General features: G+C 38.1%; 1 protein-coding gene across 14 annotated transcripts in view; it reads right to left on the bottom strand.

Annotated features, from left to right (window-relative positions):
- Positions 1-1,208: 1,208 nt before the first annotated feature.
- Positions 1,209-17,973, bottom strand: part of LOC103690071 (interaptin-like) — a 280,846-nt gene continuing 264,081 nt past the window's right edge. For 13 of the 14 annotated variants that reach the window (XM_063277012.1, XM_063277026.1, XM_063277025.1 and 10 more), the window contains 8 exons: positions 14,150-14,361; positions 13,208-13,432; positions 8,454-8,639; positions 6,549-6,674; positions 3,841-6,419; positions 2,512-2,634; positions 2,091-2,195; positions 1,209-1,789 (listed from right to left, as the gene is read on the bottom strand). In XM_063277012.1, coding sequence (XP_063133082.1) covers positions 8,630-8,639; positions 13,208-13,432; positions 14,150-14,361 — 447 coding nt within the window. In that variant the 3' untranslated portion in view covers positions 1,209-1,789; positions 2,091-2,195; positions 2,512-2,634; ... (1 more) ...; positions 6,549-6,674; positions 8,454-8,629. Of the gene's footprint in view, positions 1,790-2,090; positions 2,196-2,504; positions 2,635-3,840; positions 6,420-6,548; positions 6,675-8,453; positions 8,640-13,207; positions 13,433-14,149; positions 14,362-17,973 lie in introns of all 14 variants that reach the window. The other variant, XM_063277011.1, reaches the window with a different exon arrangement.

Below are 17,973 nucleotides of genomic sequence, written 5' to 3' on the forward strand. Positions count from 1 at the left end.
CTCAGGGGAAATTTTCCTGACAGAACACCAAAGGTTAAAGGTATAAGAACAACTATAGGCAAATGGAATGTCATAAAATTGAAAAACCTCTGTAAGCCAAAGGACACTGTAGAAGGACAAAACATTAACCAAAAATTTAGGAAAAGATCTTTACCAATCCTATATCTAATAGAGAGGTAATATCTAATATATAAAGAGAACTCAAGAAGTTAGAATTGAGAACCAAATAACTCTATTAAAAATGGGGTACAGAGCTAAACAAAGAATTCTCAGCTGAGGAATATTGAATGGCCAAAAAGCACCTAAAGAAATGTTCAACATCCTTAGTCAACGGGGAAATTAAATTCAAAACAACCCTGAGATTCCACTTCACATCAGTCAGAATGGCTAAGATCAAAAACTCAGGTGACAGCAGATGCTGGCAAGGATGTGAGAAAGAGGAACACTCCTCCATTGCTGGTGGGATTGCAAGCTGGTAGAGCTGCTCTGGAAATCAATAAGGCAGTTGCTCAGAAAATTGGATATAGTTCTACCTGAGGACCCAGCTATACCACTCCTGGACATATACCCAAAAATTGCTCTAACATATTAAAGGACACATGCTCCACTAAGCTCATAGCAGCCTTATTTATAATAATCAGAAGCTGGAAAAAGCAGATATTCCTCAACAGAAAAATGGATACAAACACTGTGGTACATTTACACAATAGAATACTACCCAACTGTTTAAAACAAGGATTTCATTTAATTTGCAGGTACATGAATAGAACTAGAAAAAAATCATCCTGAGCAAAGTAACCCAGTCACAAAAGAACATACATGGTATGTACTCACTGATAAGTGGATATTAGGTAAAAAGCTTGGAATACCCACAATGTAACTCCCAGAGCATTGTTGATGCCAATAAGTATTTGCTGACAGGAGCCTGATATAGCTTCCTCATCTGCATATGTAGCAGACAAAGCCCTTATCTGGCATCAATGGGAGGAGAGGCCCTTGGTACTGTGAAGGCTTGATACCCCATTATAAGAGAATGCCAAGGAAATAAGGTAGGAGAGGGTGGGTGGTGGTGGGAGAGCACCCTCAAAGAAACAGATGGGAGGGCAGGATGCATTAGGGGGTTTGTGGAGGGGAACCCTGGAAGGGGGATAACATTTGCCATATAAACAAATAAAATAAATTAAATTACATTGTATAACTTTAAAGCATTTTCTTTTGTGCTTGACTTGTTTTGTGTTGCTTTATTATCTTACTACAAAGGTAAGAGCCTAAGCAAAAACTTGGAACATCTATAGAAGCATTTGTAGAAGCTGCATTCTTGTCACTGGTGGGCATAATGTCACAAAGACTCAGCATTCTCTGCTTGCTTCCACTGGACACTGAAGTTTTAAGCACATAGAGAGGAATAGTAACCACGGAGTCAGACATTGTCATGTGATGGATCCAGAAGTGTGGAATCTTTGTTTGAGATACAGAACAAGAGTAGCAAATTTATAGTGCCATGTGCTGTCTAGTAACAAGTGTTTCTCTAGTTCCTATGTTGTCTCCTTCAGTGATGCTGTAATAATTGTCCACAGAGGCTCAGGTATTTGAACACGTGGCTCCCAGGTGAAGATGCTGTTCGGGCAGTTTGGTGTCTTTGGCACACAGATCCTTGTAAAGGACAACAGTGAATATAGTCTTTGATAGTTTATAGCCTTGTCTCACTTCCAGATTGCTTGCTCTCTCTTCTTTCCACCCAAGGTTAAATACTGCTGCCATGCCTCCTTCACCATGATGGACTTTCCCTCTGGAAACACAAAGCACAGATCATTTCAGTCATGAAGATATGTTCAGCAACACAAAGTAACCAGCACACCTATCTCAATACTTTGTAGTTAAAACACATGATGCTGCATATATCTGAAGACTCAAACCAGTGTTGATATTTCTTCATAAATGCAGCATTTGTGCCATGACTAGAAGACACTGTCTCCCAGCAAACTTCCTAGTCAACTAGCTCTTAGTATTTTTCATTCCCTCTTTCATGGTATTCCCTGAGCCTTAGGTATAGGGTTTGTGTTAGAATTGTACAAGTTGGGATTACATACCCCAGTCATTTATTCTCTACAGTTCGGTGAATTGTAAACTTCAACAATAGTCTCCATCTGCTACAAAAAGATTCTCCTTCGATGAGGGCTGAGAGCTACAAACACCTATGGATTTAAAGACAAGTATGTAGAATGTAGGTAGATATTATACTGATGTACCAAATGGGCAATAACAGGCTCTACTTTCCAGTCTATGACTGTCCAAGCAGTCGTAGTTGGCTAGTTTTGCAGTGTTCTACATGAACTTCCTTCTAGTAGTGGGCCCAGAGTACAACTAGACAACTATTGGCCACCCTCAAGATAAAAATAACAGCATTGCACCCCTGGGTTGTCTTGCAAGGCTGGTTCCTATTGAGGTTCATAGAATTTATAGCTGGGTAGGACCATGGATTACTTTTTCCCTTGGCAGCTTACTTATTACCTCCTTTCAATACCAGGAGGTTCATCTTCAAGGAGAAGACTTCCAGATCAATTTCAGTTTGAGTCCTCCAAGTCCTGTGTCGAAAGCAGTAGTGTCTTCACAATAGGATCTTTCCTTCATGCTCTGGTAAACAACCAAGGACAATGGTAATAGCGTAAATTGTTTGGGGAGCCTCTTGGGTCCCTCCTCTGATCAACAGCACAGTGATGTTTTTCACAGAATCATTATTATCACATGTATCATAACTCAATATAAACTCCATACACAAACATACGTAATATATCTATTTTAAGTAATAATATAAAACAATATTTCCTATGACTGTTTCAAGCATCTCTTATTTTGTGTATCTCTCCTGCCTCCCTCTCCCTATGTATTACCCTCCTCTGTCCCTTCTTCCTTCTTCAATTAGAGCCTCTTCCCTTTCCCTCATCTCTCTCTTCATAGCACCACATATGGTGATCTAAGTGTTCATTATCATATATTCTAAATTTTTCAAAATAAAACAAAGAGCTACGTGGCTCTGATATACAAAAATATGCACATCTGAAAATTTAACTATAATGTAAAAAAAATCCCTGAATTTAAAATCTGCAAGACATGGATTGGAGAGAAACCTCAGTTGTTAAGAGCAATGACTCTTCCTCGGGTGGACCTGGCTCAATTGCCAGACCTCTCATGGCCGCTCACAGTCATCTAAAACTCCAGTTCCAGATGATCCAATGCCCTCATTTTGTCTCTACAGGTACCAGGCAGACACGTGTTATGTAGTCAAAGATGAAGACCAAATAATCATATGTATAAATGAAATAAAATTTTGAAAAATAAAAATTAGTAAAGCATATATGTAATAATCCTTTTAAGGTTGTTCAATGGCAAGAATTAATTTCATTTAAGGAAATAGACATGGTAGGTGCTGAATATTATGGAGAAAAGTCCAATGCAATAAGAAATACAGGTTCATATTCACTTTCTTTACAGATAGAAAAATTGCTAGAAAGAAATTGAAAATAGAGTCAAAACACTAATGCATTGTAAGTGACACACATGGATGAATTCAGTGTTAAGGCAAGGCCTAAAGTTTTGTTAGACCTCATCTAAAATGCCACCCTTTGGTATGACTATAGGAAGGATGTTAATGCATCTTTGATCTAATTTGTATTTATTGCAGATATGGTCATATTTCCAGCACACTTTCTTTTTTCTATTCATAAACCATTCAGATATTAGAACGAGGACATCATGAATTTTGCAGGCCAGTGGAAGTAGAAAATATCATCCTGAGTGAGGTAACCCATACCCAAAAGGACATGCAAAGCATGTACTCACATATTAGCCAGAAGGTTCAGAATACCCATGATACAATTCACAGACCCTAGGAAGCAAAAACAAGAAGGAAAGTCCAAGTGTGGATACCTGAAACCCACATAGAAGTGGAACAAAATAATCATGGGAGGCAGAGGGATGGAGGAAACTGGGTGAGACAGGGAAGGGGGGGGTGAAAAGGAAGGACAGGATCGGGTATGGGGAGAGACAGAAGGGACACGCAGAAGGCCAGGAAAATGAATAGAAATATGCAGCAGTGGGGGTTAAAGTTCAGGAAAACATCTATAAAGTCTCAGAGACCTGGATTATGAAAGACTACCAGGACTCAACGGGGATGACATTAACCAAAATCATCCGCAGTGCAGAGGTGGAACTGGAAGAGACCACCTCCAGTAGATAGACATGGCCCCCAACTTAGGTAGGGGGACACCTACCAATTTTCAAAAATATTAACCTAGATTTGTTCCTGTCTAAAGGAAAAGTAGGGACAAAATAGAGCTGGGACTGAAAGAAAGGCCAGTGACTAGCACAACTTGGGATCTAACCATGCACACAACCAAATCCTGACGCTATTACTAATGCTGTATTGTGCTTGCATACAGGAGCCTGGCATGGCTGTCTTTGGAGAGCATCTGCTAGCAACTGATTGAGATAAATGAAAATACTTACAAACACTGAATTGAAGTTAGGGATCGATATGGAAGAATTAGAGGAAGGACTGAAGGAGCTGAAGGGGATTGTTTACTATAGACAAGAACAATTCTGGGAAAATTTGAGTGGTAAAAAGCTTGAGGGTGGTCCCATCCCTCAATTGGGGGCCATGTCTATCTACTGGAGGTGGTTTCTTCAGATTCTAACTCCCTTCTGTTGAGTATTTCTACTAATGTTATCCCCATTGGTTCCTGGGAGCCTTTCAATTCCTTGGTGTTTGGGACTTTCTAGTAGTTCTCCCTGTTCCCCATGATCTACTCCTAAATAATTCTATGCCTTCTCCTGGCCCTCTGAACTTCCCACCTTTCTCTTCCTATACCTGATCCTGCCCAGCCTTTTACCTTCCCATCTACTCTTCCTTCCAGGTCCCTCCCTCCACCTCTCATGATTATTTTGTTCACCCTTCTAAGTAGAATTAAAACATCCATGCTTTGGCCTTTTTTCTTGTTAAGTTTCATATGGTCTATGAATTGTATCATTGGTATTTTGAGTTTTTAGACTAATATCCACTTATTAGTGAGTATATATCATGTCCTTTTGGGTCTGAGTTATCTCATTCAGGATGATATTTTCTATTTGCTGGCAAATCAAATTTTATTTAGTTGTCATTTTTAATAGCTTAGTAATGTTCTATTCTTCCACTGTATAACATGTGGGTTCTTTCCAGCTGCTGGCTATTATAAATAACGCTGCTAAGAACATAATGGAACATATGTGCTTGTTATATGTTGGAGCATCTTTTGGGTATATGCCCAGTAGTGGTTTAGCTGGGTCCTCAGGTAGAAATATGCCCAATTGTCTGAGGAACCTCCAGACATTTCTAGAGTGGTTGTACCAGTTTGCAATTCCACCAGCAATGGAGGAGTGTTCCTATTTCTCCACTTCCACACCGGTATCTGTTGTCACCCAAGTTTTTAATCTTAGCCATCTGACTGGTATAAGGTGGAATTCTTGGAGTCTTTTTTATTTGGTTTCTGTGATGATGAAGGATATTGAACATTTTTTGAATGCTTCTATGCCATTCAGGAATTCTCAGTTTAGAATTTTTGTAAAGCTCTGTGCCCCAATTTAATAGGGTTAATTAATTGGACTTTATCTTCTTGAGTTCTTTGTGTATATTGTATGTTAGCTATCTATCAGATATAGGGTTGGTAAAGATCTTTTCCCAATCTATTGGCTGCCATTTTGTCATTATGTCCTGAATTTTCTGGATATTTTGGGTTAAAAGATTTTTGAACCTTCTATTTTCTTTGACTGTTGTGTCAATATCTTCTATGTCTGAGAGTCTCTCTTCTATCTCTTGTGTTCTGTTGGTGACACTGGCATCTGTAATTCCTAATCTCTTTCCTAGGTTTTCCATCTCCATGATTGTCTCCCTTTATGATATCTTTACTGTTTCTAGTTCCCTCTTTAGATGCTGGATGGTTTTGTTAAATTCCCTCACCTGTTTGATTGTGTTTTCCTGCACTTCTTTAAGGGATTTATGTGGTTCCTCTTTAAGGACTTCTACTTGGTTTCCTGTGTTTTGTATTTCTAGAAGGAAGTTATTTATGTCCTCTTTAAGGTTCTCTATCATCTTTACGGGTTGGAATTTTAGGCTTGAATGTTGTTTTTCAGGTATTTTGGGGGTATCCAGGGTTTGCTGTGGTGGAGAACTGATAGTGCCAAGTGGCACTGGTTTCTATTGCTTATGTTCTTGCACTTGCCTCTTGCCAACTGGTTATCTGTGGTGTTAACTGGCCTTCGTGTCTCTGACTGGAGTCTGTCTCTTCTGTGAGCCTGATAATAATGGACCTCCTTGGGTCAAGCTGTGTGTGGGTACAGGTAGGAGGGCTGGAACACACACCGTTCTTCCATGTGCAGTTTTGGACCTGAAAGAAAGTGTGTCTCCAGCAGCTTGAGAGGTCCTGCATCCTCTGAGCCCAGGGTTTGGGGTGGGTGACGGGGTAGATTGGGGGGGTGTCCCAGTTAAGCCAGGTATTAGGGCAGGGGATTCTTACCTGTGAGACTGGTTGTATCAGAACTTCTGGAAGAGCACACTATCTCTGGGAAGTGGGCAGGTGGAGAGGCTAGAGCACATTATCAGCTCCTCAGTGCAGTTGAGGACAGGAAGTTATTTTTCCTAACTTTAAAATAGGGTCTATATTCATAAATTTTATTAATAATTCTATAAATTACATATTTAAAGTTTTACGATTCCACTGTTTCCCTGATCTATGGAAGATAATGAAAAAATATCATTAAATTAAATTAAATTAAATCTGACAAATGCCATAGAAATTTGAATAGATTAGTTTTCAAAGTTAAAGGAAAAAAAGTAAGATTTACTTTCAAATCGACTTTATAAATTCACTAGAAATAGCATATCCTCACAAGATCATATAAATTTACAAATATATTTACTATATAAAATTTTACCTTCAGATATTATTTGTCTGACATATACTGCACATTACTAAAATAAAAGGCTTTATAAGAAATATAATCCCTACTGTTCTGCTTCTGTTTCTAATGCTTTCAGGCAACTATTATAAACATTATATATCTATAAAACATTTTAAGAACCCTTAGGAAGACAACAACTAATACCTATGTATAGTGGATAGTTCTATAGGCTTTTAACATTAATAAATTTTGTATATATGAGAAATATTAAACAAGCTATTTAGTTATAATTTTCCATTTTACCTTTTATTTCATATATGTTAAGTGAAAAAACATTGTTAGAGATGGTTTTCAGTAGAAAACTGTCTTGCTTGATTATGTGTACAACAGAAGGCAACACACACACACACACACACACACACACACACACAAAATCTCATAATCCATGACTTTTGAGACTAAGTCAGAAAAATAGTAATTTCAAAAATTACAGTTACTATTTTTAAAACACTAAACGTGATTTATGTTTCCTATTGATCTAGTTAATGACTATCATGCCAAAGTGGATGACCCCACTCTAATACACATATGTGTAGCACCTACTGGACTGACAAGGACAATATTACATAAACAAAACATGAATTTGCAAGATTGATACAATTCTGGGTTTGGGGAGGGAGTTGGACCAGAGAATGTGAATTGAATATGACTAAGGTTCATTATATACATGAATCAGAATTTTATAGAATGAAATGAAAATTTAAAAAAATCTAAAAAATTTGTCACGTATTTAAAAGTCTAGAAATAATACAAGATTCATTCCTGGCTGAGGTGCTGTCCAGTGTTGAGGGTTAGCTGCTAGGGAGAATAATCAGGGTTTTAAGGGTATGGCCATGAATAAGATGACCACACATACTTTAGTAGATAGCTACATACAAATGTATATGGACAGCATAAATTAAATTTTATAGATTATTCTTTAAAAGACTGATCATCAGTAGAGGTAGATCTGGGAGGAATAGAGTAGGGGTGAATATAACCAAAACACTTTGTCCTCATGTGTAAAATCATCAATGAACTAGCAAAAGATCCTATGAAAGAAAAAATAATAAAATAAAAGAGAACTAGATACACAACACAATGATAAAGTGCTTGCCTAGTATGTGTGGGAACAGGAGAATGAGCCCAGAAGTAAGAAACACAAAAGATTTTTACTTTAAACCATTCCGTACTGAAGAACTTAGTAAAGGATTAGGCATCTAGAAGTACTTCATCGGGGATGTTCATTGAAGCATAATGATGCTACAAAAAATTTTAAATACAAAAATGAGATATGACTTTGCAGAATACACATTAGTTTATGAAAATATTTATGGTTAGTTTGTATTATTTGTATAATCTCAATTTGCAGGACTCAGAAGTTCCCTTCCCTACAAAACTCGAAAACTAACTCTTCAGTCTACACATCTGTAGCATAATGGAAACACACAAAATGTTTCTTTAAAACCAAGATATCTTACCTCAAGTGCCAGAGTTCTTCTTGTTATGCTCCTTAAATCTTTAGGTGAGGTTTCTTATCTTCTCCCTCTAACAACTCCCTTTACCTTTCTTTTATATGTAAGTAGTTCCAGGCGATATGCTCCTTAGGTTTACAAGTCTTTTATGCACATCAGTTGTATGGCAAACCACCAGTGGGTTACAAGAATCTGTTGTGTAATAACCAGAAAACATACAAGAGTTATTTCAGTATATTAAAACAATGAACATTTTGATGCACATTCAAATGCTTAGTACATGTGTACTGAGTAACTACAAAGTAGAATACATTATGGTAAACTTTTAGTATAAAAATAAAGATATTTCTGTTCTGGGTCAGCTTAAGTCTAAGGGGTCAGGGAGATACAAGAAACATAGACAATGTAACTTCAAATAAATGCTAGGATGACATGTAGTTACATTATCAGATCTGTTGGGCTCAGGATGAAGACATAGTGTACTGAGAAGGAAGCATGATGAGGAAGGGCTTGAACAGAGGTTGAAAGGCAGTCACTCCACAGTGTGTGGTGAGGCTTTGTTGGCATCTGTTGCAAGCCAAGGCGAAAGAAAATACAAAACCCAGCCAAGGCCTATCTGGATGGATTAGACGAAAGAGTGTGGGTGAGGCACTAGTGCAAGGGCAACCTCTACACATCTTCAGGAACACCTTGAACGTGCACTGATAATATAGGCACTCAAGAAATGACCAGATGTTGAGGTGGACTCCTGATAAGGTGTAGGGAAATGCCTGGTGCTCACAAGCTGACAGGGAATGTAGCTTCTCCCATTGCACAAGGTGAACAAAGCCACAAATCGAAGGCCAATGGGTAGCACAAGAAGAAAGGTCATGCCTTGAAAGTAGGGAAAGATTGCTAGGTGGAACCTTTTGATACTCTAAACAAACCAAAAGAGCAAGAGCATATAGCTCCAGCTTCCTCTAAGTACTTAAACACATACAATCTGAGATGCAAAATGCAAAAGGATGTTGCACATAAAAATGTTTTAATTTTGAAATCTGCTTTTAGAATTGTGCACTAAAGTACTGCATTCACGTCATAACCACGCCCCATTCTCCTTTCCAATTCTTCCCATCCCCTCCCCACGTCACTAACTCATGACCTCCTTCTCTCTCATTCCTATTGTGATCTGTGGCGGCCCTAATGCATTTACAGCTGCTCATATGCTCAGCTGTCTAAGTCTGACTACTTTGAGCTGAATACACATTCAGGGCATTTTCTCCCTCTCATAGCATTGCTTGTAGCTTTTCATCCAGACACAGGGCCTTGAGAGTTCACCCATCCACACTGACACTGGTGCTGTCATTGTGCAGCTTGTACTTAGGCAACAATAGTTTTGAGGTTTCTTGGATTCAGGTTCCCTATTATATATAAAACACTATATCATGGGAGACACGGGCCTCTGGTACTTCTAGATTTTCTGCCCATCTTCTGAGCTTCTCCCTGACCTTTAAGTATAGGGTTTGTGTTGTAGATGTATTAATTTGGTTTGGGCATCACCCACCCCTTTAGTCATCCCCTATATTTCAATCAGTGTGGATGGATTTCTATAATGGTCTCTATTTGCTGCAGAAGGATTTTTCTGGGGAGAAGTGAGAGCTATACTTTTCTCTGACAATGATTAGTCTTTAAACTGTAGTTGGTAAGTATACTGATATGGAATAACAGCAGTAATAGGTTCATTTCTAGTGTCCATAACCTCACCAACTGTGGTTAGTTGGCTGCATTTTCATTACCAGGTATGAATTGCCTCCTACTGAGTGGGGTTTTAAGTGCAATTAAACAGCTATTGGTTACCCCATAAGATGTAAGTGTCACCAATGTAGCATTGAGGTTATCTTTGTGACCTGATCATTGTGGTTTAGAGGTTTTATAACTGGGTAGGACTATTACTTGCTTCTCTCCTTTGGCAGCTTGCAGAACACAGTCCAGTGCTATGAGAGCTACTCGTTGAAGAGGGGGCTTTCAGATCCATTTTAGCATGGTGTCCTATATCTTAAGAGTTTAATGTCTTCTTACCTTCTATTTCTGGGGAGTAACCATGGGAAACAATTACAGGGTAAATTCTTTATAAGGATGTCTTTGATTCCCCTGACTGACAACCAAATATTCTATAGTTCTTTGGTAGATAGTATGCCACTTGGCATTACTACATTCAAACTCTGTGTGTGTGTGTGTGTGTGTGTGTGTGTGTGTGTGTGTGTGTGTGTGTGTGTACAGACATGCTTAGGACTCTGCTGCTCTGAATGAAGAAATGGTAAAAATGGATGGGTGAATTTAACTAGGAAGGTAGAAGAAAGGCAACAGAGGGAGAGGAAGAGAGGAGAGATAAATAATACTAAGGACTTTTTACTCCATAGAAAAATATTAAGCTTATTTAAAAATCATATACTGGTTTGGAGTCATATACAGAGTCTGGTGAGATGACTCAGTGGTTGTGTACATTTTCTGTTCTTACAAAGGACTTGGGTTTGGTTCCCAGAACTCACATGGTTGCAGCCATCTGAAATTTTATTTCCAAGGGACCTGATGCCCTCTTCTGACTTCTTTGGGCATCAGGCATGCACACTATGCACATAAATTTAAGGAAAATACTTATGTACAAAAAAGTTAAATAAGTAAATATTTAATATTTTAAATGTATATAATATACAACAACTTCTGTATAAGAAGTGATTTGGCCAGCCTATAGAAAATCAAGATCCAAATAGGGTGAATGGAGGAAAGGCTCACTATTAAGAGTGCTCACTGTTCAATCATGAAGAAGGGATTGTAAGTTCCAGCAAACACATCAGGCAGCTCATAAATACCCGCAACTCCAGATCAACAGATTCAATACTGTTTTATGGCTTCTGAGAGAACTCACATGTGTGTTCATACACTCATAAAGGCACATACATATACATAAATAAATCTTTTTTAAAAAATCAGGATACTCACCATAGGAAACACATGCTAAATATATGTAAGTGGACAGGGTGAAATACAGAACTCTATAGAACATGTAAACACATCATTCACTGTGTGTGTGTGTGTGTGTGTGTGTGTGTGTGTGTGTGTGTGTGGTGGTGGTTATGATGTGTGTGAGTGCTTTATCCAAATCTCCAGCCCAAGAGCTGCACTTGGTCACCTGACCGTGATTCAGGCCCAAGTACACTTCTGAGAAAAACCTGTTTTTAGCTATAACAAGATCCGTTTGTAGCAATAAAATAGTCTGTTAATAAAGGATGCAATGCTAAAATGCAGATGTCCCAAATGCAACTTCAAAAGAAAGAGAAACATGAATTCTTTTATCAGATGAAATTTCAGTATTTCTAAATACTGATAGAACAAGTGGACAGAAAAGCAGTAAGAAAAGCAGTCTCCCTCCCCCCCAAAAAACCTAGAGCCATACAATATCCTCTACTCTAAGATTACTTGAAAAATGACTAAGACCATGAAGTATGTGATCCATCATTACAAAGCAATCAAAACAGAAATGGCTAAACTTAACAGCAGTATCTCTGAAAATCATTCTACTATTTCTAAACTTGATAATACACATCAAAATAATCCTGGGTCAAAGTCGTAATGAAAACAGAAATCTGAGATAAAACACCAAAAGGGAAATCAAAATGCAGGTCATATTCTTATTTAAGGCATTAGAAAAAATAACTTTAATAGAAGTTAACATTTTTCTAGTGATAAGTTTATAGGAGTCATGAGAAAGTATTAACCACAAAACTTTAAATTAAAACATCATTTATAATAATGTTTGATTATTTTCACTGTTGAATTCTAAACTTAAGGGATGGATCAGAACCACAGTACATTTTTAAGAAACCAAACCAAATTAAAAAAAACTTTAACATAAATAAATATATAATTCTAAAAGGAGGACATTAAGTTGGGAGGGAGATGTGATGTGGGCTGCTGAGGCAGTGGGAAGTGATGGCTGGATATGATTATGATATATTTTATACATGCATCTGAACCAATTTAAAAAGTATGTAGAAAAATAAGAACTCCCAGAACTGCCACCAGGCAGTGACAGGTGGTGTACCTCTTTAATCTCAGCATTGGAGAGGCAGAGGCAGGTGGATCTCTGAGTTTCAGGCCAGCCTCACCTACAGAGTGAGTTCTAGCATGGCCAGGAATACATGGAAAAACTGTGTCCCCCCAAAATGAGATGTACAAACTGATTGACAGAGAACTTAAGAAACTCTGGGAGTGTTTAATAATTGTATGGGGCTCAACACCCATGCACACATGAGCAACATTAGCTGGACTTAGTGGATTATGGAGAAAGTCATGAAGGTGGGAGTGTATAGGCTGAGAAGGATGGGAAAGTTGGAGAGGGTCATGAGGATGTGGTCATGTGTCATTATATGCATGTGTATGGACATCAGAATTGGACTTGATGGAATTTTCTTAGAGAACACTAAGTTGGGTGGATAGAAAAGTGGGGATGGATATGGATGGAGTGGGGAGGGGAAGGGCTTAATATGATCAAAAACTGAAAAAAATCTCAAAGACCTAATATAAAAAGGATGGGGAAACAAAATAAGTAAAAATAAAAGGTAAAACCACCACAGAAAGAGGGGGGCTAAAAAAGATTCCCCTCCTTAGTAACAGAGATTGCTTTAATCCTTATGTGAACAAATCACGTAATTCAAAACTAGACCTGAAAATAGGTCTGTCAGAAACAAGAGACACTGGAGACAATAGAAACTGGGACCAACCTTGGCAACTTAGGCTGACGAGCTTTCACTCTCTGCTGGTGACTTGATGTCCCCAAACTAGGAGTAAACGTTCCATTGAATTCAACGGAGTGACGATGATGTGAAACACCAGTTTTCTCTGGAATGTACACTCCCCTGGTATATGGATGTGTAATAAGTTCTTCCTCTGAAGTGAGCCTTGTACTAGTACTATCTTCCTCCACCTGCTCTTGATTCTTGGAAGCACTAAAAAAGACAAATACTTCATGTATGTATGTATGTATGTGTGTATACATATACATATATATACACATACATACATACTTTATGTATGTATGTGTATATATATATATATATATATACTTTTTGTTTTTAAATAGATTTTAAAAGACTTTTCTTTTTTAAATGGTCATAAGAGTAAATGGAATATTCCATAAAAGAACTTGCTTCACGCTTTACCATTCCACCTATAGGGATTTAGGCTAAGTAAAAAGCTGACAAAGGCAGTTTAACTCCAGATTACTTCAAGATAACTCTGAAGGTCACAGTCAGAGTTAATTCACCCAGTAGCAGAGGAGAGGTGTTTGAACTACCAAGGTTTATTTGAATTTGCCTCTCACATACTTGAACCTGTCAATGGGCCTACTTAAGTGAATATTGACAGGAAAAATTATATAAAGAGAACTGTTATTAATGAGAATGCTACACATATACTTAGCTGAAGTCGTAACAAGTCAGGTTTATTGTAAGGAAATATTTAGAGAAGAAAGCAACACTGTAACAAAAGAAATGTTACCTGTACCCAAGATTTTTTTAATGGAAGTTATTTTCCTGTAGCTATTTTGCAAAATTATGTCGACTTGACATTTACTTCCTACTGATTTCATGAAGATTTTTCACCAAATATTTGGGTTACCATCAAATTTATCAGTACCTTATTTTCTGGGACTCAGTTTGACTTACTTGATTTGTTTAGTCAGTGCTGTTGTAACCTTTAGCTGGTCAAGATAGCATTGCTGGTATACCTCTAGCTTGAATCTGACAGAATCTTCCTGAACTTGGGCTCTACAGAGTTTGGATTCCAGGTCTTTGACTCTGCATTCCATGTCTGATAATTTCAAAGCAAAAGAATTTTCTTTCTCCTGCTCTGCTTTTTCATGAGCTTGAGATTGGGTCTAAAAAAGAATCACGAGCTACATATTAAAACGTAGGCTGGTAAAATGGGTAAAAGCATCTGATGCCTAGCCTAATGGCCTGGGTTTGAACATTGAGATCAACACTGTAGAAGGACCTAACCAATTCTATCTTCTTGTCTCCTGACTTCCAAATAACATGTAATTAAAAGAAAAAGACAGCAGTGCATCCAGGGCAGGAGCACTGGCTCGGCACCTGGCAGTGCTTGCTGCCATTGCAAAAAATCCAAGTTCAATTCTCAGCACGTGCATGATGGCTCAACTCCAGTTCAAAAGGATCTTATTTCTTCCTCTTCTGGCTTCCCAAGATACAAGACACCCAGGTGGCACACAGTCATATATACTGGCAAAACACCCATACACATCAAATAAAAAGTTTAAAGTTTTAAAAGACCAGTATACTCAATAATTATCATATAATTTTATCCTTAATTGAATGGGTGACACAGATCATTTTAAATGTTTAAAAAAGTTGACAGACTTGAAATATTTATCTCCCCCTTTCAGGATTCCATCTTCCTTCACTTCCAAACCTCTACCTGCAGTCATGGATCTGCACTGCACTCCCCAGCCCATAGGTCTGCCTGCCTTTGGGGAGGCCCGCTGCAATCTGGAAAATCCAGTCCCAGAGGCTTGCTACTCCCACAGACACAAGGAGAGCCAACACCAGAGACAGCCAAGATGGCTAAAGGTGTGTACAAGAACACGATCAACAGACGGTAGTGCAATATGGCATCTTCAGAACCCAGCTCTCCTACTGAGATACATCAAGCCCTGGATATCCTAACATACCTGAAGAGAAAGATTTTGACCTTAAATCTCATCTTATGAAGGTGATCGAGGCCTTTAAATAGAGACTTAACTAAGTCACTTAAAGAAATATAGGAAAATTCTATCAAATAGGTAAAAGCCATTAAGTGGAAACAAATAAATCCCTTAAAGAAATACAGGGAAAGAAAATCAAACACATGAAGGGAATCAAACTGTTTAAGACCTAAAGTGGGAATTGAAACAATAAAAAAAGACAAATGTAGACAAGCCTGGAAAATGAAAACCTAGGAAAGACAAGAACTATAGACTTAAGCATCACCAACTGAATACAAGAGATGGAAGAGAGAATTTGAGGCACAGGAGATACAACAAAAGCAATTAATACACCAGGCAAAGATAAGCCAAATTTAAAAAGTTTTCACTCAAAACATTCAAGAAATTTAGGGTGCTATGAAAAGACTAAAACTAAGAATAATAGGAATAGTTAAGGTTGATGGTTCCCACAAGTAAAACCCAGAAAACATCTTCAATTAAATCATAGAAAAGAAATTTAGTAACCACCCCCCACACCTCCCCCAAAGGAGAAGGGTATAAACTAACAAGAAGCTTACAGAACACCAAATATGATTGTACCAGAAAAGAAAATCTTCCTGCTGTATAATAATGAAAACACTACATGTACAGAACAAAAAAAGAATAATAAATACTTCAAGAGGAAAAGGACAAGTAGCATACAAAAGAAAACTTCTCGGAATCATACCTGACTTCTCAACAAAGACTCTATAAGCCAGAAGGTCCTGGAGAGATACCCTGCAGACACTAAGAGACCACAGATGTCAGCCCAGACTGCTATACACAACAAATCATTCAATCACCAGAGATGGAGAAATCAAGATATTCCATGACAAAACCAAATTTGAACAATATATTTCTACTAATCCAGCCCTACAGAGGATACTAGAAGAAAAACTCTAACACAAGGAGGGTTACAACACCCGGGGAAACACAAATAATCAGCTAACAGAACAACCAAAGAGAATCACACACACACAAACACACACACACACACACACACACACACACACACACACACACTGTAATACCATCAACCTCAAAATAGCAAGAACAGCAGAAAGCCCACATTCTCAAGAAAACTGTATAACTCTCAACTTAATGATAATAGTCAGGAAGAAAATTAAAGACTTTCTTGAATTCAATAAAAATTAAGGCATAATATAGCCAAATATATGGAACATAATGAAAGCAATATTAAGAGAAAAGTTCGTAGCACTAAATGCTTTCATGAAAAAAATTGAAGAAATCTCATACTAGAAACTTAACAGCTCACCCAAAGCTCTAGAACAAAAAGAAGCAAGCACACCCCAAAGTAGACAGCAGGAAATCATCAAACTGAGGGCTGAAATCAATCAATTAAAGACAAAGGGAATCAACAAACTAAGAGATGTTTCATGGAGAAAAACCACAAGATAGATAAACTTTTAGCAAAGCTAATTAAAAAGCAGAGACATGGTACCCCAAATCAGAAATGAAAAAGGAGGTATAACAACAGAAACTGAGGAAATTAAAAAAAATCATTAGGACCTACTTTAAATGCCTGGACTCCACAAAACTTAAAAAAACTACATTAAATGGATGGTTTTCTAGACAGACACCACTTGCTAAAGTTAAATTGAGATCAGATAAACTAAACAGTCCTGTTACCCTTAAGGACATAGAAGCAGTCATTAAAAGTCTCCCAACATAAACAGCCCAGGGTCAGATGGGTTTTGTGAAGAACTCTACCCAACTTCCAAAGAAGAGCTAACATCACACTAATACCTAAACCACACAAAAACTCAAGAAAGAAACAGCATATGCAGAAAAGATGCTTGGAAAGCATCTTGCATTTCTGGTAGGATAAAAACTTGTACAGCCACTTTGGAAACTAATCTGAAGTTCTCTCAGATTAGAAATATTTCTTCCCGAAGACTCAGATATACCACTCCTGGGAATATACTCAAAATATGCTCCTCCATTCGTACTACAAGGACACTTGCTCAACTTGCATTTATATGAGTAATAGCCAGAAACAATCCAGATGTCCATCGACTGAAGAATTAAAACAAAATTAATATATTGACTCAATGGAATACTAGTCAGGTATCAAAAACAAGGACATGATGAAATTTGCAGGCAAATAGATAGAACTGGAAAATATCCCGAGTGAGTTAACCCTGAGACAAAAGGACATGCATAGGTATCCTGATATCCATGCTACACTCTAAATACTGAAAGATGCTGAAGCAGAAGGATGGCCCAAGTGAGGATGCTTGAATCTCACTTAGAAGGGGGGAATAAAATAGTCAAGGAGGCAGATGGAGGGAGGTAAACAGGTGAGAAAGTGGAAGGAGGGTGTAATGGGAGATTCAGGATCAGGCTTGGGAAGAGACAGGAGAGAGGGCCTGAGTTCCAGTAGAATGAATAGAAATCTTCAGCTGGCAGAAGTTGGGGATCAGGTTAGGGGGAATGTCTAGAAAGCACCAGAGACCTGGGGTGGAGGAGCCTCCTATGAGTCAATGTGGATGACCTTAGCCTGTAGCTGCTTGTATTCTAATGCTAATTAGGTCCCCAAAACTGTTTGCACAACAGGGTCTGGACATAGCTTATGGGAACCTGCCCCCAGTTAATTCTGATTGGTAAATAAAGATGCCATCAGCCAATAGCTAGGAAGAGGAGACATAGGCAGTATTTGGGGTCCCAAGCTTGGAACCACAGGAAGGAGGAAAAGAGAGACTGCCATGGAGGGGCAATAAAGTGCAGGAG

Source organism: Rattus norvegicus, chromosome 17 (assembly GCF_036323735.1).
Source record: "Rattus norvegicus strain BN/NHsdMcwi chromosome 17, GRCr8, whole genome shotgun sequence".
NCBI classification, from domain to species: Eukaryota; Metazoa; Chordata; class Mammalia; order Rodentia; family Muridae; genus Rattus; species Rattus norvegicus.